Below are 26,464 nucleotides of genomic sequence, written 5' to 3' on the forward strand. Positions count from 1 at the left end.
GGGCACAGAAGGCCGAGTCCACTGGGTGGAACTCCTGCCTGCTTTCTGCACTTGAACATAAAGTCCTCCTCAAGATGGCCTGTGGTCTCCCTCTTTGAAACGAAGAAGCCCACAGTGCCATCTGAGCCCTGAGGAATGGACTGGAACCCTGAAGGCAGCGCACACCCTGCTCCTGATCCTGCTGCTGCTTTTCTCTGTGTGGCTCCATTTGAAGCACAGTTGTTGCACTGCAGCTTGTGCATGCCAGGCAAGGCCAACCTGGCTCAAAGAGCAACCAGCCATGTCTGCAGGGATCCACCCAGAGCAGGTGGACCACTCGTCAACCTGACCCACTCAGGGAAGCCGGGAATGTGTGTTGTACCATGCATTTCACTGCAAGTACCTTTCTCTGCAGTTGGTGACCTAGGTTTTCTTCTATAGGTTTTTTATGGTTTTAGGTCTTGCATTTAACTCTTTAATCCATCTTAATATAATTTTTGTATTAAGCGTAAGGGAATAGCCCAGTTTCAGTTTTCTGCATACGGCTAGCCAGTTTTCCCAACACCATTTATTGATAGGGAATCCTTTCCCTTTGCTTGTTTTTGTCAGGTTTGTTAAAGATCAGACAGTTTTAGTTGTGTGGTGTCATTTCTGAGGTCTCTGTTCTGTTCCATTGGTCCATATATCTGGATTGGTATGAGTACCATGCTCTTTTGGTTACTGTAGCCTTGTAGAATAGTTTGAAGTCAGGTACTGTGATGCCTCCAGCTTTGTGCTTTTTGCTTAGGATTCTCTTGGCTGTGTGGGCTCTTTGCTGGTTCCATATGAAATTTAAAGCAGTTTTTCTAATTCTTTGAAGAAAGTCAGTGGTAGCTTGATGGGAATAGCACTGAATCTATAAATTACTTTAGGTGGTATGGCACTCAGGCACAGAAATGCCCTTGAGTAGGGCAATACCATTCAGGACATAGGCATGGACAAAGTCTTCATCACTAGAACACCAAAAGCAATGGCAACCAAAGCCAAAATTGACAAATGGGATCTAATTAAACTACAGTGTCTGCAGAGCAAAAGAAACAATCATCAGAGTGAACAGGCAACCCACAGGATGAGAGAAATTTATTGCAATCTCTCCATCTGACCAAGGGCTAATATACATAATCTACAAGGAACTTAAACAAATTTACAAGAGAAAAACAAAGAACCCCATCAAAAAGTGGGCAAAGATATGAACAGACACTTCCCAAAGAAGACATTTATGCAACCAACGAACATGTGAAGCAAAGCACATCACCACTGGTCGTTAGAGAAATGGAAAGTAAAATCACAATGAGATACAATCTCATGCCAGTTGGAATGGCCATCATTAAAAAATCGGGAAGCAATAGATGTTGGAGAGGATGTGGAGAAAGAGGAACACTTTTACACTGTTGGTGGGAGTATAAATTAGTTCAACAATTGTGGAAGACAGTGTGATGATTCCTCAAGGATCTATAACTAGAAATAGCATTTGACCCAGCAATCCCATTACTGGGTATATACCCCCCAAAATATAAATCATTCTAATATAAAGACACATGCACACGTATGTTTATTGAGGCACTGTTGACAACAGCACAGACTGGAACCAACCCAAATTCCCATCAAGGATAGATTTGATAAAGAAAATGTGGCATATATGCACCATGGTGTACTATGCAGCCACAATAATGGATGAGTTCATATCCTTTGCAGGGACATGGATGAAGCTGGAAACCATCATTCTCAGCAAACTAACACAAAAAACAGAAAACCAAACACCACACCTTCTCACTCATAAGTGGGAGTTGAACAATGGGAACACATGGACACAGGAAGGGGAACACCACACACCAGTGCCTGTCAGGGTGGGGAGCTAGGAGAGGGATAGCATTACCAGAAATTCATAATGTAGATCACGGACTGATGGATGCAGCAAGCCAGCATGGCATGTGTATACCCATAAAACAATCCTGCATGTTCTGCACATATACCACAGAACTTAAAGTATAATTTTAAAAAAAGGAAATTTGCTTTTAAGTAAACTTTTAATCATAGAACTTTAAAAAAAAAATCCTTTTGAATCTTTTACTACCACATCATAGCTTGGACAAACTGCTGATATTTCAAAAGTAACACAAACATCAAACAGAAAGAACTAGACTTAGGAACCAAACTCAGGTTTCCGTAGTTAACAAGCAGAATCTTAACACTGGGTCACCAAGACTACTCCTTCAGCCTGGCCTTGGCTAGCAAAAGATGGCCTTGTTATGTAGGTGAGCCCACTTATGTACAAACAAAAAAAATAAAAATAAAAAATATTTTCTGATAACTGGAATTTTTTTTTTCATTTTTGCAGCCACAGGGCTTTTAGCCAATTCAGATGCCTTGCTCTGCACAATTTGGAACATTTCCTTGGATTTGACCAAGTCAGGAAGAGATGGGAGAAAAGTGAAACAACAACAATAAAACCCCAAACACAAACACAAAGAATTGAGCAAAACAAACAAATGCACCATTTATATGATTACTGAGTGTTCTCATGGTAAGGAGAAATTAAAAGTAGCTGGTGGATAATCTTAAATTTTAGTCATTAGAAAAAATTTTAAGACAAAAGTCTAATTCAGTTACTTACCTGGAAATAAGGCTCAGGCTGGTGATCGTTCTCTGCCATCTGAGAAGCTGGAAAAAACTGACACTCACCTTTCCTGTCAGAAGCAAGCCGAAACTCAGGAAAGGAGGTGCCTGCTCTCCATCGCCATGGAAGCAGGAAAACTTGCCTTCGTTGTTGGAAATGAGTAAAACTTCAGAAAAGGACTTGTACAGCAAAATCAACTTTAGATCTCAACCAAATTTTGGGAGATCAGGAACTCTCTGCAGGGGAGAACTCCCCAACCTCAGCAAATTATCCTATTGGTTTGGGCAATAAAGATAGCCCAGGTTGGTATCAATCAATAATGAGATTTATCAAAGGTCAGGACCACCTTTGTAATCTCCTTCTTTTATTTCTTTTCTTTGAGACGGAGTCTCGCTCAGTCACCCAGGCTGGACTGCAGTGGCGCGATCCCAGCTCACTGCAAGCTCCGACTCCCAGGTTCATGCCATTCTCCTGCCTCAGCCTCCCGAGTAGCTGGGACTACAGGCACCCGCCACCGTGCCCGGCTAATTTTTTGTATTTTTAGTAGAGACGGGGTTTCACCGTCTTAGCCAGGATGGTCTCGATCTCCTGACCTCGAGATCTGCCCACTTCGGCCTCCCAAAGTGCTGGGATTACAGGCGTGAGCCACTGCGCCCGGCCCTCTGTCTTTTTTTATGTTTATTGCTATAGTCCGTTTGGTCAGGAACTAGGAGTGCAACACTTGCTTTTTTCTGTTTTCCATTTGCTTGAAATATTTTTCTCCATTCTTTTATTTTGAGCTTATGTATGGCACTGCATGCAAGATGGGTTTCTTGAAGACAGCATACTCAAATGGGTCTTGGTTCTTTATTCAGCTTGCCCCCGTGTCTTTCAAGTGGAGCATTTAGCCCATTTCCATTTAAGGTTAATCATGGTATGTGTGGATTTGATCCTGTCGTCATGCTGTCAGCTGGTTATTTTGCAGACTTGTGTATGTGGTTGGTTTTTGGCATCACTGGACTGTGTACTTCAGTGCGTTTTTGTACTGGATGGTGATGGTTTTTTCTTTCCATATTTAGTGCTTCCTTCAGGAGCTCTTGTAAGATAGATCTGGTGATAATGAATTCCCTCAGCATTTGTTTGTCTGAAAAGGATCTTATTTCTCCTTCACTTATGATGCTTCATTTTACTGGACATGAAATTCTGGGTTGAAATTTCTTTTCTTTAAGAAGTTGAATATCTTTTCTGGTTTGTCAGGTTTCAGCTGAGAGGTCTGCTAAGTCTGATGGAATTCCCTTTGTAGGTGACCTTGCCTTTCTCCTCAGCTGCCTTTAACGTACTATTTTTTTCATTTTGACCTTGGAAAATCTGATGACTGTGTGTCTTGGGGATGATCTTCCTGTGACATATCTTACTGAGGTTCTCTGGATTTCCTGAATTTGATTGTTGGCTGTCTGGTTAGGTTGGGGATATTCTCACGAATGATATTCTGAAGTACGTTTTCCAAGTTGGTTCCATTCTCCTCATCCCTTTCAGGTACATTAATTCGTCACAGATTTGGTCATTTATATCATCCCATATTTCTCGGATATTTTGTTCATTACTTTTCATTCTTTTTTTTTCCCCATTCTTGTCTGCCTGTTTTATTTCAGAAAGCCAGTTTTCAAGATCTGAGATTCTTTCCTCTGCTTCGTCTGTTCTGCTGGGTGGTTTTGCACATGAGATGGAGCTGGTCAGACCTCTGCCGTCCTTAGTCTGTTTGCCTCTCCCAGGACTCCAGCTTGGGCACACTTGCTTACAGGGCACTCTCGGGTGCCCACACACACTACAATAATTTTCATAATGCCATCACACACAATCACCATGTGACTGCATTATGAAAATTCTTGTAGTGTGATTTACAGCTCTATCAGGTCAGTTATGTTTTTCTCTGTACTGCCTATTTTGTCTGTCATCTCCTGCAGTGTTGTACAATGATTTTTAGCTTCCTTGTATTGGATGACAACGTACTTCTTTCACTCAGTGAACTTTATTCCTACCCATATCTTGATGTTGACAGGGATGGGGTTTTTGGCTCTGTTCCAACCACAGCTTCGTCTTCAGTGGCAGTTGGTGTGGGTTGGGGTGTGTGCTGTACTCCCATGTGCTATCAGGGCAAGTACAGAAAAACCCACCTGTGTAAACACACACAGCAAAGGGATGTGAGAAGTTTCCATATAAAGGGCTGCAGTATGGAGAGGTGATGTGCAGGCTGGTGCATGGCTGTAGGGGCCACCTTGCTGCAGCTCTCCACTAATCAGGCACGGTCCACTGGTACAGAAGCTATGGTGTGTGCACCCGAGAGTGTCCTGTAAGCAGGTGTGGCCTGGCTGGGGTCCTGGGAGAGGCAAGCTGACTAAGGGGTGCTGAGGACAGACCAGCCTCACCTGATGTGCAAAACTGCCTAGCAGAGATCAGGTCTCAGAGAACTCTCTCAAAAGGGAACCCCAGCACAGCACAACTGCTCTACACAAACATGGCCAGACTTCTTTTTTAAGAAACTCCCCTTTTTAAAAAAGGTAACTCTTAGACCTGATCTGTGCTGGGCAATCTTGCACATGAGACAGGGCTGGTCTGACCGCAGCACTCCTTAAGTGCTGGATAAAGTGTCTCATAAGAGCAAGCAGAGCTAGAGAGATAGCTGTCCCTGCCCTCTGGGCTGCATATCATCTGACTTGTTGCTCTACAACTTTGTCTCCTGGAGGCTCCACCCGAGAGAGATGTAAGTTAGCAGTTACTTAATGTAATCACCCCAGGATGGAGGGTCTGTGCTGTGAGCCCAAGTCAGGGTTCCCTGTCTGGTGATGAACAGTGCAGGGTGTGTGGTACCTGTGGGAAATGGACTGGTGTGTTCCTTGGGTCAACTGCAGCTTGTTGGAGGTGTGGATATGGCACTTAGGGTCTTTGCTCCCTTAATATTCTGAGGGAAGCAAGGGCAGTTCCACTGCAGAGGCAGCGGCAGAGAGGATTTCAGTTGCTCCTGGAAGCCCAGTCCAGGGAATTGCCAAGTTGCTACAGGCTTGATAGTTCCAGTGGGGGGCTGGCTGGAGACCCTGCCAGGAGGGCCTACCCATTGAGGAGATATGGAAATGGGCACCCACATAACAGTCTGGCCACTTTTCTGTGGGGCTGCTGTGGTATGCTGGGGGTCCACTCCAGTCCCCAATGGCCTCCTATTTTCCAATGCCTGAAGGTATCAGCAGTGAAGTCTGCAAAAAGGCAAAGATGATAGCCTGCCCCTTCCTCTGGGAGCTCTGCACCTCGGAGGTATGAACCAGTTGCCAATCTGTACACACCTGTAGGATGTGGCTGGAGGCAAGTTGAGAAGTCCTGAACAGTCAGGAGGAACAGGAACAGGGACTTGCTTAAAAAAGAAGTCTGGTCACATTGTTGTAGAGTGGCTATGCTGTGCTGGGGGTTCACTTCAGCCCCTGGTTGCCTCAGACACTCTGAAACTTGAAGACTGAAATGGCTAAGTTGTCCAAATGGCAAAGATGACAGTCTGGTCCTTCCCCTGGAGCTTTGACTCAGGGAGGTCTGAAACCTCTGTCAGCCAGAGAACAGCAGTGAAGGTGGCTGGAGACCCTGGTTGAAAGCCTGCACCCAGTGTTTACAAACGTGGTTGGAGACTGACTTAAACAAGAGTCTGGCCACGTTTTTGGAGGGTGGCTGTGCTGCACTGAGACACCACTTCCACCCCTGGTCAGCTTGGGCTCTCCAAAGCCCATGGGCCAGAACGGCTAGGTGCCCAAACAGCAAAGGTGGTGGCCCTCCCCTCTCTCTGGGAACTCTGTCCCAGGAAGGTTTCAAATCTCCGTTGGCCAGGGAACACTGGTGGGGGTAGCTAGAGGCCTCAGGTGGGAGGTCCTGTCCAGTGATGAGGAACAGGATCAGGGCCTGCTTACAGAAGCAGTCTGGCCATGATTTGGTAAAGCAGCTGTGCCATGCCACAGGATCTCTTTTGCCCTTGATGGGTTTGTAGTCTCCAAAGCCCACACACTAGAATGACTAAGTTGTCTGAACAGGAAAGATGGGGGCCTGCCCCATCTTGTCTCTCAGAATTTATCCTGTGTGATGCAGCTTAATGTTTAGGCTGTTAATTTTGCTGTCAACATTAGAGTTGTTCAGAAAGAATCTCACTGTTATCTTTTAGGTTAGATATATGAGAATTCATTTTTTCCTGTAAATAAACCTGTTCGTGTTTGTTCTCTGTAAAGAAGTCTGTTTCATCTATTTGACATTGATCACAGTCATGTAGGGCAGTAGTCAGTCTAAAGCGACATGATAGGATTTCCATTTCCAGTGTTTCCTAGCTGTGTCTTACATTCTGCAATTCAGAACTGAGCATTCTCAGCGGTCAAAATGCTAAGCTGTCCACTCTACTGAAATACTGATTTTTGCTAATGCTTCCTCATTCAATTTTACAGCCTTAAGAAGTTTATCATTATTCTCAGTTGTCAAAATGCTAAGCTGTCCACTGTACTTAAATGCTGATTTTTGTTAATGATCCTCCCTTAATTTTCCAGCCTTTAGAAGTTTATCTTTCTTTGCTTTCACACTTTCAATTTCCTCCAAAAGTTTCTTTTCCCTTAGCTGGGTCTGCTGTTTTATTCTGTCTACTTCCAGTCTCAGCATGGCAATTTCTTCCTGCAACATGCGATTTTCATGCAAGAGATCTTTTTCTTTCTTATTGGTAAGAGAAACCTAAGTAAACAAAGGGAACTTTTAATTAGCACTCAAGAGAATGACATATCATGATTTCTTCTGAAATTAAAGGATGACATTTATATTTGTATAAGGAAAGAATTCCCATAGTGGATATTTAACTGGAAAAAAGTTGGACAAAACTTCAAATCTAAAAATGTGTAAATTCCAAAAAGTTGAAATACTTATTTAAAGACCATGAAAAATAAGTCACTAGAGGATTTTTAGAATTTCAGAATTGGAAAAGCCTTTCTCTGAATTATAAAAAACCCAAATGCATAAAATATAAGATTAATATGCTTGAGTATATTTTTTAAATTGGGTTTATTCTCTGATATCTAATCTATCAACTACACCATTGTAAGAACCTTAGCTATGCATATATTTGGACAGAAGCAATTTCTTAAAGTTCTTTAAGTTCCTTTTTCTGAAGAAAGTTTTATCAATATACTACTTTTCTAATATTTTTACAGTCAGTTTTAAGAATTGCATTTATTCATAACTGTTTAAGCATTGTACCCTTCCACAATGTACACGTAGGCATCTAAACATTGCACTTCTGTTTTAAAAATCCTGTGTACTTTCCAAAATACATAAAGTTGTCTTTTAAATAAATATACATATTAAAACATTTGAAAATGACTAAAGAAAATACCTCAGAATTCATTTTCTTTTCAGCCACTTCCATCTGCTCTTGTTTACCAGTCAGAATCTCTTCTTGTGATATTCCAGCATTCTGTTCTTCCGAAACTTGCTTCTGGGTATCATTTTGTTCATCACTAGAAGAAATTTTGATTTTCATGAAATACTGGAGGTGTCCCTAAAATGATCTACAGGGCAACATGGTGCCATCAGATGTCATTCACACAATGCATATCTGCACATTAATCCAAGACAAGGCAAAGGGGTCTCACATCTCTTAACCCAGTTCTCCCCAACCATGTTGGCACCAGGGACTGGTTTTGTGGAAGGTAATTTTTCTGTAGACCTGAGTTGGGGGATGGTTGCAGGATGACTCAAGCACATAACATTCATTGTGCATATTATTTCTATTATTACTTATATATAATGAAATAATTACATAGCTCACCATAATGTAGAATCAGTGGGAGCCTCAGCTTGTTTTCCTGCAACTAGATGGTCCCATCTGGGGGTGACAGTAGATGGTGACAGATCATAAAGCATTAGATTCTCATAAGGAGTGAACAACCTAGATGCCCTGTGTAAGCAGCTTACAACAAGGTTTGAGTCACACTCCTATGACAATCCAATGCCACCACCGATCTGACAGGAAGAGGAGCTCAGGCAGTAATGTGAGTGACAGAGAGTGGCTTTAAACAGATGTAACTTTGCTTGCTCATCTGCCACTAGCCTCCTGCTCTGTGGTCCAGGTCCTAACAGTCCAGGGACTGGTACTGGTCCATGGCCTGGGGATTGGGAAGCCCTGTGTTAACCCATACTTTTTATATTTATTTTTGGGAAACACTTTCCACTTATATTCTTGATTCCTCTGTATTTTATAGACAACTTAGAAATTCCTTTTGGAACAAGACAGGGTCTAATATTGTGTTTTTAACATACAACTTTGAATTAATTTTATCTGTGTATGCGACAGAGATGTGAAATAAAGTAATCATTAATCACTTTTGATTTTACTTTTATTTCATGCATGTTAAGAATAAAACTGGGAAGTCCTAGGCAGAGCAATTGGGCAAGAGAAATAAAGGACATCCAAATTGGAAAAAAGAAAGTCAAATTATCTCTTCACCAATGATATGATCTTATCCCTAGAAAACCCTAAAGACTCCTACAAAACACTCCTAGGCTTGATAAATGAATTCAGTAAAGTCTCAGAGGCTACAAAATGTACAAATACCAATGAGTAGTACCACTATACACTACCTACAACCAAGTTGCGAGTCACGTCAAGAACCCAGTCCCTTTGACAATGGCTGCAAAAGAGTAAAATACCTAGGAAAATATGTAACGAAGGAGGTGAGTCAACTATAAAAGGATAACTGGAAAACACCACTGAAGAAAATCAGAGATGACACAAATAAATGAACATACATCCTATGTTCCTGGACTGAAAGCACTGATATTGTGAAAATGATCATAGTGCCCAAAGAAGTCTACAGATCCAATACAATTTCTATCCAAGTACCAATGTCATTCTTCACAGAGTTATTTTAAAAAGCTGCCATTCATGTAGAACCACAACAGAGCCTGAATAGCAGCACACACACCAAGCAAAAGGAACAAACATGTTGGCATCACATGACCTGAAAACTGTAATTATTTTTAATGAGGTAAAAATGCATAAGAATATTACTGTTATTGTACAGAGAAGACAGTGAACAAGAAAAGGAATTTAAAAAGAGAATATCACTACCATATACATATATTAACTGACAAAGAGACTAAAATCTCCTACTGGGGTTTATGTTAGGACTTGAACAAAAGCTTCTAGAAATACCAATAACAGAAACAAGGCAATTAATTTTAAGGAATAAATTATGCAAAGAAATATGTATTTTAAAAAATGTAAATAGATCTTCCTGAGAGCTATTATTAACCAATTCATCGTGACCACAATTTTAAAATGAGGTCTAAAATTCTGGAATATAAAATAGTTTCATTTTGAACATAGTTAATTGAAGGCAACTTTTAAACAGAAAATGTTCAGTTAAAGTTGAGTCTAACTTAGGAAAGAAATGACCTGTACCAATGGTAACAAGAAGCCACCCAGAGCCAGTTTGAAATCTACTCAACCAATCAATGACCACTGGTCTTGCTCACCAACCAATACAGATGTGAGCAGCTTGCTTCTGAAATACAGCCAAGCAGCAGCACCTGCTCCATCAGAATAGCCAGTGCCGGACCAGTATTCCTCTTACTATAGGAAGCAAAAAATTTCCAACTCTGTCTTTTTATTTCAAATACCAAAGGTTCATAATCCCTTGAAAAGAATTTGTAAGTCCATTAAATGTGCCACCCCAATTTTTTTTTTTTTAAAGCAGGTGGCCAGGTGCAGTGGCTCACACCTGTAATCCTAGCACTTTGAAGGGCCAAAGTGGGTGGATCACCTGAGGTAAAGAGTTCGAGACCAGCCTGCCCAACAAAGTGAAATTAGTAGTCTCTACTAAAAATAAAGAAATTAGCCAGGTGTGGTGGCATGCCGCTGTAATCCCAGCTCCTCAGGAGACTAAGGCAGGAGAAATACATGAACCCAGGAGGCGGAGGGTGCAGTGAACTGAGACCCCACCACTGCACTCCAGCTTGGGCGATAGAGTGAGACTCTATCTCAAAAATCAAATCAAATAAAATACTAGTAAAGTTTGCAATTCCTCTGACTCAGTTTACCATAATTACAATTATGATTATAAATAAAAGAATAAATAATGAATAACCACAATATTGGGCTTTTCTCCCTAAATAAAAAAATTAATATAAAGAATGTAGCTTATTATAAAAAGCCAAAACAATAATTAAAATGCATATAATTACCAGACAAAACTAATAGAATGACCCATGTCAAAATTTTAAAGTGAGAATCAATCAAACAACATACCCAGGATAAACTCCATTCATTCATTTAATAAGGATTTATTAGGTAGCTACATCCAATACGCTAGGCCTTTTTCTAGGCAGTGAGGATATAGTAGTGAAAAATAAAATCCTTATTCACGAGAGTGAGATAAACACACAATAACAACAGACAGAGAAGACAAAATATACAGTACGTTAGAGGAGAAAAAACTAAACCAGGAAAATGAAATGTTTATGTGTTTGATGGGGAGGGTGGTGGGAAAGTTGGGATGGTCAGAAAAGTCTCTGCTGAGAAAGGGTATTTCTTTCTTTCTAATACAAAAAAACCTTTTATTTGTATATCAAAGACTCTAAGAAATGATGATATAAGGTTAAGAGTGTTGATGTCAAGATACAAATGGATTTGAAGTTAGAGATGATAAATCACTTTGTTTCATTGAACCTTCCCTTGGTTACATTAGAGAGCCTCTCTGGTACACTCCCAGTTGAATCTTAAGCATGATGCATCTGGGTAGTACATGGTTCTTCCTCAGAAAGTGGTTGTTCCATAATGTGTTTCTTTTTACCCTTTTTCTACTTCTTAGCAGAAAGGAGGTTTTAAATAAAGAACTGAAGGAATGGAAAGAGTAAGCTAGGAGGATATCTGGGGAAAAAGCATTCCAGACACAGGGAACTTCCAAGTACAGAGGTGTGCTTGGAGTCTTTAAGCACTAGGGGTAGAGAAGGGATGGCAAGAAGTTCAGTGTGGCTAAAGCAGAGCAAGGGAGATAATTAGGAGGAAATTTGACACATACTCAGAGTGAAATGGGAGGCAATCAGAAGGGCTGGGGCACAGGACTGACACAATTTGACTTGTATTTTAAGTACATCCACTGAGTTAAGAATTGATGAAAAGGGAAGTTTTTAAAAGCCAGGACTATCAATTACCAGTCTATGACACTCATGTAGACTGCAGATGAGGGTGGCTCAGATGTAGAAGATATGACTGGCTTCTGGACATATTCTTCAGATAGACCTGACAAGATTTACTGAGAGAATAGATGTAAGGTGTCAGAGATGGAGACAGAGATGAGTCAAGAATGACAACGAGATTTTTGGCAAAGCAACTGGAAGAGTTGCCCTTAACCAAAGTAGGAAAGACTACATGAGGGGTAAATTTCAGGAAGGCCATCAGTAGCCCAATTTTGGGTCTGACAAGTGTGTGATACCCAATAGCTAACCAAATAGAGATATCAAGTAGGCAGGCTCATATGGAAATCTGGAATTAGGGAGAGAGATCTGAGCCAGAGACATACATTTGGAAATCACTAGCATATACACGGTAGAAAAAGTCACGAGGGGCTGGGTGCAGTGGCTCATGCCTGCAACCCCAACACTTTGTGAGGCCAAGGCAGAGAGATCACCTGAGGTCAGGAGTTTGAGACCAGGCTGGCCAACATAGGGAAATGCTGTGTCTACTAAAAATACAAAAATTAGCCAAGCATGGTGGCACCAACCTGTAATGCCAGCTACTCAGGGGGCTGAGGCAGGAGAATCACTTGAACCCAGGAGGTGGAGGTTGCAGTGAGCTGAGATCACACCACTGAACTCCAGCCTGGGTGACAGAGTGAAACTCTGTCTCAAAAAAAGAAAAAGTCATGAGAGAGAAGATTGAGGACTGAGCCCTCGGAAAAAACAATGTCCAAATGGAGAAAGATGAGGAGGAGCAAGCAAAAGAGGCCATGATGAATGGATTAGAAAGGCAGGAGGAAAAGCCTGAGGGACTGAGGTCCTGGAAGCCAAGTTGAAGATGCTGTTATAGAGGAGATGTCCTCCATTGGCTCAAATTCTGCTAACAGATTAAATAAAATGAAGTGTACGAAAAATGCCTAGATTTATTACAGAAAAAAAATTAGTGATAATCTTGAGGAAAAACAATGTTGGAGGAGTACTGAAACTGAAGACTTACTGGTGTGAGATCAAGAGTGAATGAAAAGATCATTGAGTTCATGAGTTCTTTTAAGGACATCATACTTAGACAGTTCTTTTAAGGACATCATACTTAGAAGTCATGGCTGAGAATGTTGTAATTTTCTTCCACAGTCATGGAAAATAATAGACAATTAATTTCTAATTTTATATAACAGGTGTAGTCTTCAAATTTTACATAACAATTATATATTTTAAAAGTTATAAAATTATACACATGTGTCATTAAAAATGCCAGACTGAGGTGTTAAATCCTTTAAACTATAGAACTAAAAGTCACCTTAAACAATTCTAGATTCCATAAGCTGAATATCACTTTGTTCATGCTTATACATAAAGACCAAGAAACACTAAACGTTTCAAGGAGAGTATTTCTGGCTTGATAAAAATCAGCCAATTCTAGAACAGTTGATACTCATCAAATATACAAAGTAATTGATCACAGTAAACTACTGAGTTCTATTAACAGGAATAAAGTGGCAGAAATGCAGAAAATAGTCTTATGTTATAAATGAAATTTTAAAAATTATATGAAGTCACTGTGGAAAAATGTGGTGTGGTGAATACTGAAATATATCCTTTTCTAAAAGGAAGGATAATGTCACACATGCAGGACACTTTTATGAATAAGAGTTACTGCATTAGCAGCACCTTCCTTTTAGCACAAGGTCAGCACATTAACACCTGTGGGCCAAATCCCACTGCCTGTTTTTGTAAGTCAAGTATCTTGGAACCCAGCCACGCTTATTCACTCTACAGTTCACAGAGTCAATTAGCTGGGTGTGATGTTGCACACCTGTGGTCCCAGCTAGCAGAGAGGCTGAGGTGGGAGGATCACTACAGCCCAGAAAGTTGAGGCTGCAGTGAGCCATGATCACAAAACCGCACTCCAGCCTGGGCAACAGAGACCCTGTCTCAAAATTATATATACAGTCTGCAAAGCCTAAAATATTTACTAACTGACTCTGCAGAAAAATCTGACCAAATTCTGGTTTAGTAGATGAAAGATCCTTTGATACATTTTAATAAAAGTTTTACCCAATATACTGAAATGTTTATATTAAATATAGATCCCCATACAATCCCTTGGCAATATTCAGATTGAAGATCCAATATTTCAGCACTCAGGCACTGACAACAAAAATTTAATAACTAGCAATCAAGGTACAGTGTCAATGGAGCATGCAGCTTCCATTTGCAACACAGCAGATATTACAAGAATTCTAACAAAATTATCTTAAGATGTGTTATCAAAGTAAAGGTTTTAAATACATTTTAATTGTGAAATAATCCGTATACTCTAGATCTAACCTCATTTGTAAAAAATGGTTTCATACTACATTATTTTCTGGGAATGAAAATTGAGCTATTTCCTATTGGTAAGGATTTACTTTTAATAATGATAAATTCCTACTGATAAGGATCCATCTTTTGATATAATGATGCTGTAATAAATGTTCTTATATGTAAGTATATACGTAACAAATCTATACAAGTATCCTTAATATACATATATATCCTTACTATGTTATATATGTGTGTGTGAATATGCTACTCAATTAATGTTCGAAATGCATTTACCAACAGTGTACGACATGTCTTTTTCAATGAGACCATTTCCTTTGCAGCAACACAGATAGAGCTGGTGGCCACTATTCTAAGCAAACTAATGCAGAAACAGAAAATCAAATGCCACATATTCTTAATCATTTAGTGGAAACTAAACAATGAGAACTCATGGACACAAAGAGGAGAATAACAGGCAAAAGGGTCTACTTGAGGGTGGAGCATGGCTGGAGAGAGATGACCAAAAAACTACCTTTTGGGTATTTTGCTTATTATGTGGCTGATGAAATAATCTGTAGCCCAAACTTCCATGATACAGTTTACCTATATAACAAACTGCACATGTACCTCTGAAGCTAAAATAAAAGTTCACTAAACCGTAAAGAAATTCCTTTCCCCTCACATTTGCCAATACTCGTTATTTTTCAAATAAATTAATGACTGGAAAAAATGGTAACTCAGTTTTTGCTGATTTTCATTTTTCTGATTACCAGGCAAGGCTGAATATCCTAGGAAAAATATAAAATTTTTAATCATGAATATTAGCCCAAATTAGGATTAGTTTGACAGCATATGGCTGTCTCCTATTAAATGTTGCCATAGGCTTACCTGTGATACTCTTCATTCTCAGTGTCAGGAAATTGCTGACTTTCAGGTGTTCTGCTCTTGCTTTGTGGAATTAATCCATCATCACCATTGCCAGCAGCGGCATCATTAGTCAGGTTTTCTGGTAATCCCATATTATTACTTCCATGCTTCTTCATGTCTTCTTCAGCCTTGAGTGGAAGTTTGATATTAAGGATATTAAGGATATTCACTTTATTGAATAAAAAGAACCTTTTTAATTGATTTTATCAATTGACTCAGTTTGTCATTATTGTAGTCATTAAAAATATTTCACACTTAAGTTTGATCATATGTACAGAACAATTACCATCTAATTTTAAGATGTAATTATCATATCATTGTAAAATTTGCTTCATTTCTGTTTGACTGAATAAAATAGAATTTTTCAAAATTCAAAAAGGGCCCTCCTTCATTTTGTGCTTTTATTCCCAACGACTCTTCAGAATCTTATATATATATTTATCCCATTTGACTCGTGGGAACACACAAATAAAAAGACAAAGATGCAAAATGTGTCTTCTTCTGTCTTTACCACCTAGATCTCACATTAAGCAGTCAGATTTAGAGGATGAGACACTGTGAGGCTTCAGGAATAGAAAGGAAGATTGCCCTTTTCTGCACTGAGATATTCTTCTCCCCCACTGCCTTTGATCATTTTTTTTCATTTGGTCCCTGGAATATCAAAAACATGATGGTTCTCACTGAAACATGGGAACCAAAGTTCACCACAACACAAGGAGCAGAGTGAAACTGCTGAGGTACAAGTGTGGATGCCCAGAAAATAAGATGCTCCCCAAATTTCACATTCCATAGCCATACGATTTTCTAGCTGGAAGATACACAGAATAAGAAATTATCTTCTTTAGCCACATTAACTATTGATAATCAGACTAAAACCAAGAAAGATAAAATGGTTGATCCAAAGCTCCTAAAGTCGCATGACCTAGCACTTTACGGCACCATTCAGGATTATTCCATAATAATGAAAGAATATTTCTGGGGTTTGTATCTCTTTAAAACTCAATCTACAGAATTCTTTCTGAGTTAAATATTAAATTTTTCACTGATGATTTATGCTACTTACATGATAGGATCATGTATGCCTATACTTACAACACTTTATTAAACAACATAATGTAAACATCTAATTCAACAGAAACGTTTGAATATAATGGTATACCTCTCTATCACAATCCTTGTTTATTTCTGGTTCTTGAGACATTTCCTGCAAATGCAAAAATAGAAGGTTAATTTGTTGTATTTCTGTGATGTTTCCTCTTTTGGAATGCATGTTTTAAAAATAAGTTTATTTTCAGTAATCAAGTATAGACAATGAAAAATTAGAAAATAATTAAAATTAAAATTTAACTGTTAAAATAAATAATTAATTAAAATTAAAAATTAACTTTTTAATCTACGTTCAGCTACTGCCACATCACTGGCTTCTGACTAACATGGGAAAAATAATTCACCTTAGTCAACGGGAGAAGATCAACATGAACCAGCAAACTTAACTTTGTCACCATTTGTTTGGACTCCACTTAATTTGTTATGTGTTAAATCTGCCAAAAATGCATCGGCGGATGATTTGTAGTGTTGCAAAGTCTTCCTCACTTGAAAAGAGTTTACCTCACCAAACCCTAACCAGTGAGCCTCTACAGATTACTAACTGGATTGTAGGCATGCTTTCAATTATTAGGAGCTGAAATCAACACCAAACAGAAAGAAATGCAAATTCTTAAATTTTAATTGAGATTATATGTTGTAATATGATAGTGTTATGTATCTAGTTTATCTGCTTAAGTCCAGTTCTAATATATTCTAATGTGTACTAACGACAGTGGATAAAAATTTTAATAATCTGTACTGATTTTCTGCAACTGCAGTAAGTTCAAATGTTATTGTGTTTCTGCACTAACACCAAAGGTCCCATTCTGCAAGATACGATTCTTGTAATAGGCATTTGGGTTGCTTTTATGACCTGGTTCCCTCCCTGAAGAGAAACGCTGAGGTCAATGAGAGATCACAAGGCAGAATATATCTTTCACCTTGCTATCAGTGACTGCAATATAAAACTGCAGATTTTCAATCACTGGCCATGATTACTCTTCAACCACGAATCCAGCTCAGGGACCATCAGTGTTACATTGCTCATAATTCTATTGCTTAATAACATAATCCAATAATTGATGTTACTTTCTTTATCATGTCAGGGTGTTGTAAGAATAAAAGAACAAAGTTCTGGAATTTCTTTTGCCTCTATTCCAAAAGGAAAGATTACCTATAAGCTAATCAAAAAGGCAGATAAGAATATTTTAAATAAGAATATTGTAAAGTAAGAGTATTTTAAAGTTTATAGTGGTTATGTTTTTTAAGTTAAGTTTCAAATGCTAACTTAGAATCTATTGATTCTTCTGTTAATGAGATTGCTGAATTTATTAAATTTTATGAATCTATTAAAAAGTTCTTAGAAAAAAGAATCTATTGATTCTCAAAACCTAGTCTGAAAGATAATTTCATTTGGACTACCTAATATTATTAAAGCAAAGAAAACAACATTAAATCAAACATTTAAATGTAAAATTTTCCATGCCTCTGGCTGGCTATTTTCACTGCCTTTAAGCCTTTGTGATTCTTCCTCTGATGTCAGCTTTAAGTCTTGTTCTGTTGAGAAATCCATATATTCAGTTAAAATGAACCACTTAGGACAGTTAAAAACTATTGCCTTTATAAAAATAGATTTAAGACAACATTTTATTTTATCTCATAAATTGAGTGTTTAGTGTTTCATGAAATAGTTACTTAGGAAATCATTCTCTAAGACTTCAACAAACCACTTGGGGAGACGCCTGATGAGATTCACTCACAAATTCATCCACCCAACATAAATGAACAAAACCACCAGAAACACAACTTTAAAATACAGTAGAAACATATAAGGTAACACAGTATGTTGTTCTCCACTTCCTAATCATGAAGCAGTAAACGTAATGAAAAGGAAATTTAGTTTTAAAGAGAAACAAGTTTTCCTGCACTTAGCTACTCTGACTCTAAGGATAGTAACAGGCAGGGCCCAGGTAAGGTCATGTTGACCCTGTCCAAGAAGCCAGAGCCCACAGGTATGGGTCCAGACATCCCAGAGCAAGGTTAAGAAAACAAATTCCTTTACCGTCTCCCCTTCCCCTCAGCATTTACTCATAGCTCTTTGTACAAATGTTTATATTTTGCAAGTTCCTCTTTTCCTTCAATGTAGTTGCAAAGTCACAAGCTATGCTGAGGTTGCAAAACTGTCACTATATGATTAACTGCCTTTGTTCTGTTTCTGTAAGCTTGCCTTTATAAGCCAGGCTCTGTCTTTGTTCAGGACTCAGCATTTGGATGCAAATCCACTGAACTGGTGTGCACCTAAATAAAATCCTCCTGTTTCACCCACTGGGTCTCTCCTGCCTCCTGTTTTCTGCAACAATAGTACCTTATAAATGATTTCCAAAAATACTACTGACACCTTTATTAGTGCACAATGTCTTCCTAATATCTAAAATGTTTCCCTCTACTATTCTGACAAATTTCTTTTTTTTTCTTTTTTTTTTTCTTCTTCTTCTTTTTTTTTTTTTTTTTTTTTTTTTTTTTTTTTTTTTTTTTTTTTTTTTTTGAGCCAGGGTCTTTCTCTGTCACCAGGCTGGAGTGCAGTGGCACAATCTCAGCTCACTGCAACCTCTGACTCCCTGGTTCAAGCAATTCTCCTGTCTCAGTCTCCCAAGAAGCTGGGATTACAGGCATGCACCATCATGCCCAGCTAATTTTCATATTTGTAGTAGAGATGGTGTTTCATGATTGGCCAGGATGTTCTTGATCTTTTGACCTTGTGATCCACCTCCTCCAGCCCCCCAAAATGCTGGGATTACAGTTGTGAGACACAACAACTGGCCTTATTTTCATCTTTTAAAACAATGATATGTGAAGTCTTCCTTGATTCTGCATGTCTTTCCCCAGATAAAAAGGTACCTCCTTCTTGAGGCTGCCTTGTGACTTCACTGATTTTTCTACCACATCTTTACCACCTGAACTGTACATTATTCCCCCACATGTCTGTCCCCTCTGCTCCAAGACTGCAGAGAACAGTCCTGCACATCATCTTTGTAAAAACAGTCTTCATTTTACTCAGAAATTTCTTATTGAGTCCTGCTACATACATGCTAGGCATTAGGGTTTAAAAACAATGAAAATAAAGCATATCAGGGATGGCTTTTCTAGAACACATGCCCAAGCACAGACTGAAATATTGAGGCTAGCCAGATTAAAAGCGGTAGAGGGAAGGAAAGGGTAACAGCATTCCACACAGCAGCAAGAGCAGGAGTGAGGCCTGAAAGAGTGAACGAGTGAGTAGGACATTACCAGCAGCTCAGTAATGCCAGAGAAAGGGCACACAGGGAAAAGGGCTAAAGATGGAGAGTGGGGCAGAAGTCAGATTATGAAACCTGATGTGTAATTTTAAGATGCTTGGACATTAATGTTCAAGAGTGATCCCTGGTCCTATCTGCATTTAGAAAAATATCATTTTAATGCCAAAACCAATATTCCTAGTGAGCCAATAGTCATTAAGACAAGGTGACAGATAGCTCTTGTGGACACAGCTGAGATGTTACTATGTAGCAAATTCTCAATAATTCTCATGAGCACTTGGAAAGTCAATTCTATAATAAGTCAAAGAAATTACAATAAATCACTTAATATTTGGTTTGGGAAGGTGCTTTCTAAAGTTATAGTGCATACGAATATAATTCCTAGTTGCGAATTCAGAGATGTGACAATAAAGCAAGGAAACTACACTGTGTTTGAGTCAGTAATCTTCAGATTTCTATCTCGTCTTCTTACCCGGTCTGTAAATTCTAAGTATAATCTTGGTACTCACTCTCAAGTTTATGTTAAATACTAGCCTATAAAAAAACACTCTTTCTCTTACTTCTTTTTGTTATTTATATGTTGCTGTTATTAAAGGAAGAACACAAAAATGCCCCACTGAAGGGATTCTGGGATTTGGTTGCAGGCTACAAGAAGGGAAAAACAGAAAGCATATTTTGCAGAAAATAGTATTTTAGAAATCAGAACTATGACATGAAGTCAAGCAGGGCACTCTAGGACTGAATTTGCTGTGCTTCTTTAATACACTCCTTGCTCTCTTTCTTTTCTGGCAGCCGTGACTCACACAGGTCATGGAGACTATCATTCCCTAAGAGGAACACAATTCTGATATTCATCTTTATCTATTAAGTTCACCTATCCCAATTCTGTGTTCTGTAGATGCCGACTTTCGGTCACTGATGGTGATACACATGGATGATGAAAATGATGACATTTTCATCAACTTTCAGATTCTTTGATCTTTGATAAGTCTTGTTACTGAGAGTCAAAGTAGTAGGATGTGAGTTATAAATGCTGGTTATCCAATTACCTACTCAAAATATACTACATGAATATTCCATTAAACATGCATAGGAAAAAAATGGTCATTTCTGCTGACCTGCACCTCTTTGCTCTTCTGTATTCACCAGAAAATTTCCTACTCCTTCCTCATGTCCAGGTTAAATACTAGTGTACGACCTGGAAACCTGTAAATCATCTGACATTTCTCTCGGTCCCCCAAGCCTTTCTCATTCAATTATCACTAAATCATATGGACTATACCTCTCTTCTGCCTCTGCTTTATATTTCCACTGCCACTGGGAACACAAACTTTACAAAATGGCTTCTATTTAAAAGAAAACCGTCAACTACTAATGTTAGTTCTTACATGAAAAAATTAAGCAAAACAAATAAAAAGGCATAACACCATAAAAACAAAGACCAACATATTAAAATGAGTAACTGAGATTCCTAATTTTATTCCACCATGGATGGGTGAAAACCTTATAATACATTGATACTAGTCCAAGGATGTGTGACGGAAACTATAGCTGACTATTGCAAAAGCTTCCTTTGTCTCCTGGTTTCTTTCCATGGTAACCTTCCACCAATCCCAAGAAACTATAGGCCACAGTCCAAATTAAATCTGCCTTATGGTTTGTAAATAAAGTTTTATAGGAGCTCAGTCATGCCTGTTTGCTTACATAGAATCATGGTGGCTTTCACTCTACAACAGCAGACAACAGCAGGGGTAAGTAGTTATGACAGAGACCACATAGTCTAAAATATTTCCCGCCTGGTCCTTTACAGGAAAAGCTTGCTAACCCATTTTACACCATAATCAGAATGCCTTAATACTCAAATTTAATCTTGTGACTCCCCTGCTCCCATGTCTCCAATGAGCCCCTGCAGCAAACATTGTCGACTCCCTACCAATAGCCATTCCTTATTCTTTCTTGCAGAAGAAACACAAGTCTATTGGGATGTTTATTATCTGAATCTCCCTCCTCAGCCTCAGAAAGAGAAACGTTAATTCTAAGCTAATCACGTGTTTGCATTCCCAGTGCCTGGTTTGGGAATGAGCAGGTAGTGTAACACAGCCAATGAAATGTTACAGGAAGCCCCTTGTGTGCTTCTAAGTTTTCTCCCTGTTTAGAAAACACAGGTGAAGAAAAGAAGCCCTTGAGATGTTGTGTTGTGAGAACAAGATGTTTGGAGCTGTTGCAGATTACCCGACCATGAAAGGAGACATGAATAAAACACTGTCGACAGCACAGAAAGAGGGACAAGAGGGATCCCTAGGATATCACTGAACAAACAAAACAACTCTGGTTCCTACTGTTTTCACAACTGTTCATCAGTATTTGCAGTCCAAAGCATTCTACCTGGTAAACTTCCCATGGCCCACAGGACGAAACCTACTCATTTCTGTAGTATTAAAAAGTCTGTCATAAACTTGCCTTACCCAAGTATTCACCTCATTCCCAACCTCTGGTATCTCACACTTTTGGTGCTAGCAAAAGTGAACTGCTCAGAAACCCTGCAAAGTTCACTCAAGCATCTTGTCTTTTGCACTTGCTGCCCTTCCTGCCAAACAGGCAATCTCCTTAGATGTTCCTTCTGGCCAACACACAATCTTGTTGCATGTTCCTTCTGTCAAACATTATTCTTCTGCTTTTTTACCTAGAAAAATTCTTCTCACTCTGCATGCTTCCCTTGAATCATACCTACTTTTTTTTTTTTTTACCAAAACTTTCATTCCTCATCACATATGTCTGGCACATAATCAATATATAATAAATTAAAAGCTTCCAGTGGGCATCTAGCACACAGTAAGAACTGAATAAAGTAGTGAAATAAAAAAATAATGGCAATGATAATAACAAACTCCTGTCTGTATTTTTAATTGTGTTCTGTTGCATTAGAAAAATGGTTAGTATCTAAAAGACATTTGATAGTTATTTGTTAAGTGAAGTGAAAACATAAATGGAAATATTTTCTTTGCAAATTCTATTGAAAAAGCACAGAAATGAAATAGAGACAGCTCTATTATGAGAACCTTAAGGATCAAAACTACATCTGCTCCGCCTTTATCTCCTGCAACTTATAAAACCAAACTTATAAAAGTTCTTTGATAAATTGATGGCTAAATTAAAGGTGTCCTCATACCGTTTGGGTTATACAATGTATTAGGTGTCCACAACCAGGTAGCATACTAGCATTTTTGTTATTGTGAAACATTTTTCTAATTTTATTATAATCTCCTGAGCCTAGAGTTGAGAAATTTGTATATTTATTATGACAATCTTTTGGCAAATGGTAGCAGAGCATTTGTTCTAACAAAATTGCTGTTATCATGACAACTAACCAGCAGGTAGAAGAGCACATCTTGCTCCAACAAAGTAAATGTGTCTCTTTCCAACTTCAAATGAGGAGGAATGAAGTCAGTAATAGTGAGACCTTTTTGGGACAAGCATATGTAACATAACTTTGCTTCAGCATTCTTTTGAGATCAAAAGTTCCTTACTTTTACTTTTTTATCTATGGTAGGACCACCCAGAGCAGGGGTCCTCAACTCCCATGCTACAGACCGGTAGCAGTCCATGGATTATTATGAACCACACCACACAGGAAGAGGTGAGCAGCAAGCAAACCAGGGAAGCTTCACCTGTACTTACAGCCAACCAATAATAATGGCTCATATTATTGCCTGAACTCTGCCCCTTCCTAGATCAGTGATAGCACTAGGTACTCATTGGAGCATGAACCCTGTTGTGAACTGCCCACCCAAGTGATCTAGGTTGTGTGCTTCCTATGAGAATCTAATGCCTGATGATCTGTCACTGTCTCATGTTGCCCCCAGATGAGACCATCTAGTTGCAGAAAAACAAGCTCAGAGCTTCCACAGATTCTACATGATGGTAAGTTGTATAATTATTTCATTATATATTACAATGTAATAATAATATAAATAAAGTAGCACAATAAATGTAACATGACTGAATAATCCTGAAACTATCCCCACCTTCCCCCAGCCCATAGAAAGACTGTCTTCCACAAAACCGGTCCCTGGTACCAAAAAGATCGGGGACAACTGACCTAAAGTAATTCACTATCACAAGTGTTACCTGGATTGCTGTTTTCAGAAGAGATTTTTAGCATCTGTTTTTTTTTGTAGTCAGAAAGTAATTGGCAAATTCTATGTATAAAAATGTAATAAACCAAATTACTATTTTAATACTGATGTAAAACACTTACCAAATATAAAATTCTTAGAGTATTTCAAACAATATCATAATATCAGAACTTAACAGTATTATCCCATCCACTTATGAGTACATTCTACAAACTTCTCTTGAAGCTTCTAAGAAGACAAAAATGTAGGGTGAAATGCTCATAAATTGAGAGCAGTGTGACCCAGTAAATTAGCTTGCATTAGCATGACATAATAGAAAGTGTTCCAACTCTGCTTAAGTCCTAGCTCCATAATGAACAGCTGCTATTTGTTCTTGGATGACTTGCTTATCTTCTTCAACAAAGTGAGGACTTTGCTGCCTTCTTTCACTAGGTTGTTACAAAGATTTAACAAGATAACATTTTTTAAATGCTCAGAGAAATAGTAAAGCAAAGGAATAATCTGTTCCTAAACATTATAACTAAAATTATCTTGGAATCCCAAATAAAACCCAATGCATATTTTGTTCATAGGTTCTAATATGCAAATGTTATAGTTTTCAGCAAATGTTATTAAGTCTTAATTTTGCTTCTTAGTTTTCCTGCTCCTTAGGGCTTATAATTCTGGGCATCTCAACTACGTCTTAGTTTGTAACTAAATTTACTCATAAATATCTCATTAAAGTAGATAATGTGAGTGTCCACTATTACGGAGTTGACCAATCACACCAAGGGCAGAAAAACCAATGGATGTTAAGACCTGGCTTGGACCAGTGATCCTTCTCTACCGACTCCAACTCTGAGCCAGCGGATGTTTCTTAGGATAATGGTTTATATTGATGTTCAATTCCAGCTGACATGGAGACCAAAACTCTACCTATATGTTTTTTAGTTTCCATGAAGAAGTTGTAAGTTGACATTCTCTAATTTTTGACATACACACTAACAACATATTTTGCACCAAACACATTATTCAGCTCTGAATCACCTCATAGACCATCTTACATGACTATTTTTTTAGTGCAAATCACAATTTCAATATTTTGGTGGCACCCATGTTTTGCTTTGATTCACACTGTTTCCTTAGAGCTAGTCAGCAAATAGTCAAATGACCTTCCAGTGACTGACCAAAATATGGAATGCTTCAAAAATTTGTGCTGCTTCCTTATGCAGAAGCCATGCTAATTTTCTCTGTATTGTTCCCATTTTAGGATATGTGCTGCGGAAGCAAGCACAAAGCCCTACTTTTACACATGATTAGTGATGAGTCATGCACAGGGCTTGGTTCTGTTAAGTCCAACTAACCTACTTGAGATTCTGAGAATTCTCTTCAATGGCTCCCTGTGAGGTAGAATTTGAAAATATTTTAAAATCTTGAGTTACAGATGAAAGTAGCTTGGACGATTTTTCATTATCATGTAAAAGAGATCACTCAAGGGCCGACCACAACTGGGAGCCGCTGCTTGGAGAAGGTTCATATGGGACTTTCTACTGCCTAAGGTTCTATAGAGAATATAAAGGTGCCTCATAGTACAGATCTGATAGCAAAGAAGAAGAAACAAACACTGATCTCTTTCTGTCACATTATTTGAACCCCTCTGACCCTTTAGAACAAGCCCAATTAATATCTCCCGGAGAAAAGACCAACAACGGCCTCAAAGGATTTTGTACCATGAAGGTCTCAGCTAATTCTTGGCTAAGATGTGGTTTCCACATTAAGTTCTGAATATGGGGGCAAGTGTCAATTTGCTCACTTTGTCTGCAGATCAAGTCAGGATGCCCAGCTGCCAGAGCAGGGTGCTGGTGCTTTGGGAACAATGGCTGAGCATAGAAGCATAGATATGGGAACTTAAAGACTTGAGGGATCTGAATCAGTAAAGGCATCTTGGTGTCAAAGGTCAACCATTACCAGGCAGCAGGACCAGTTTGAGTGGCAACAACGCAGCAACAGAAACAAGGGAAACATCAGAATGACTGGAATGTCCTTTTTATTCTCCTCCTTCTGACTTGATAAAAGGGACTGTCTTCCTTGGATTTAGTGAATCCCTTCAGTTATTGAAAAATTCAAGGAGTATGTAGGAAATAGTCTCCAGAAGACAGTACAAGGTTTTGTGTTAAGCTGGACATTTCAAGACCCAAATAACTAATCAGAAAAATGAAAGATATGACACTGTTTTTTAATCCCATCCATAGGTGGTATACTTGGATGAAATGAACAACGTTGGGATCTCTAAGTATCAAGGTCTTAGAAGTCCTGAGATAAAGAATCCTGTATCCATTGGTACTTCTAAATTGTCTTACTTTTTTTCCGATTTCTGGCTGATGCAGGGGACTAACTGACTGCCACTCTAAAACTAGCTGAACGGCACTATGACATCTCACCTGATATATAAGATGCTATTGTTATAATTATTTTAAACCTCAATTTAACATTAACTCGCCTTTTAATGTAAACACTTACACATTATGATGACTAGAAACAGCATAGTCTCTGGCTGTCTGTTCAGATAGATCTTTAGAAGAGACATCAATATTTTGCTCGAGTAGAAGGCTGACTATACTTGCTGATCCACAACGTACAGCAAGTATCAGAGCATTTCTAAAATGACAGAGATAATTTCTCCCTTAGGAACTGTAATAAACTTATTTTAAAAGCTAATTTGATATACTTTATCAACTTAACATCTTGCCTGTCCATGCAGAATTAAAGATTTACATGCACTAAAACACACAAGCATTTGGGTGCTTAAGTGTTCATCTTTGTAAAATACCAACAAGGTTTAAAGGAAGGGACAACAAGGAAACCTCTTATCTCGGTGA

General features: G+C 38.6%; 1 protein-coding gene and 1 non-coding gene across 2 annotated transcripts in view; both read right to left on the bottom strand.

The window, feature by feature from the left end:
- Positions 1-7,153: 7,153 nt before the first annotated feature.
- Positions 7,154-26,464, bottom strand: part of LOC139358382 (POTE ankyrin domain family member G-like) — a 29,251-nt gene continuing 9,940 nt past the window's right edge. The window contains exons 6-12 of the mRNA XM_071078918.1: positions 26,106-26,243; positions 23,599-23,669; positions 17,661-17,731; positions 16,248-16,292; positions 15,050-15,216; positions 8,013-8,136; positions 7,154-7,357 (exon numbers count right to left, since the gene is read on the bottom strand). Coding sequence (XP_070935019.1) covers positions 7,154-7,357; positions 8,013-8,136; positions 15,050-15,216; positions 16,248-16,292; positions 17,661-17,731; positions 23,599-23,669; positions 26,106-26,243 — 820 coding nt within the window. The remainder of the gene's footprint in view (positions 7,358-8,012; positions 8,137-15,049; positions 15,217-16,247; positions 16,293-17,660; positions 17,732-23,598; positions 23,670-26,105; positions 26,244-26,464) is intronic.
- Positions 24,773-24,879, bottom strand: LOC139358971 (U6 spliceosomal RNA). The gene has a single exon (XR_011614471.1). It is a non-coding gene; the product is annotated as a U6 spliceosomal RNA (small nuclear RNA).

Source organism: Macaca nemestrina, chromosome 15, assembly GCF_043159975.1.
Source record: "Macaca nemestrina isolate mMacNem1 chromosome 15, mMacNem.hap1, whole genome shotgun sequence".
NCBI classification, from domain to species: domain Eukaryota; kingdom Metazoa; phylum Chordata; class Mammalia; order Primates; family Cercopithecidae; genus Macaca; species Macaca nemestrina.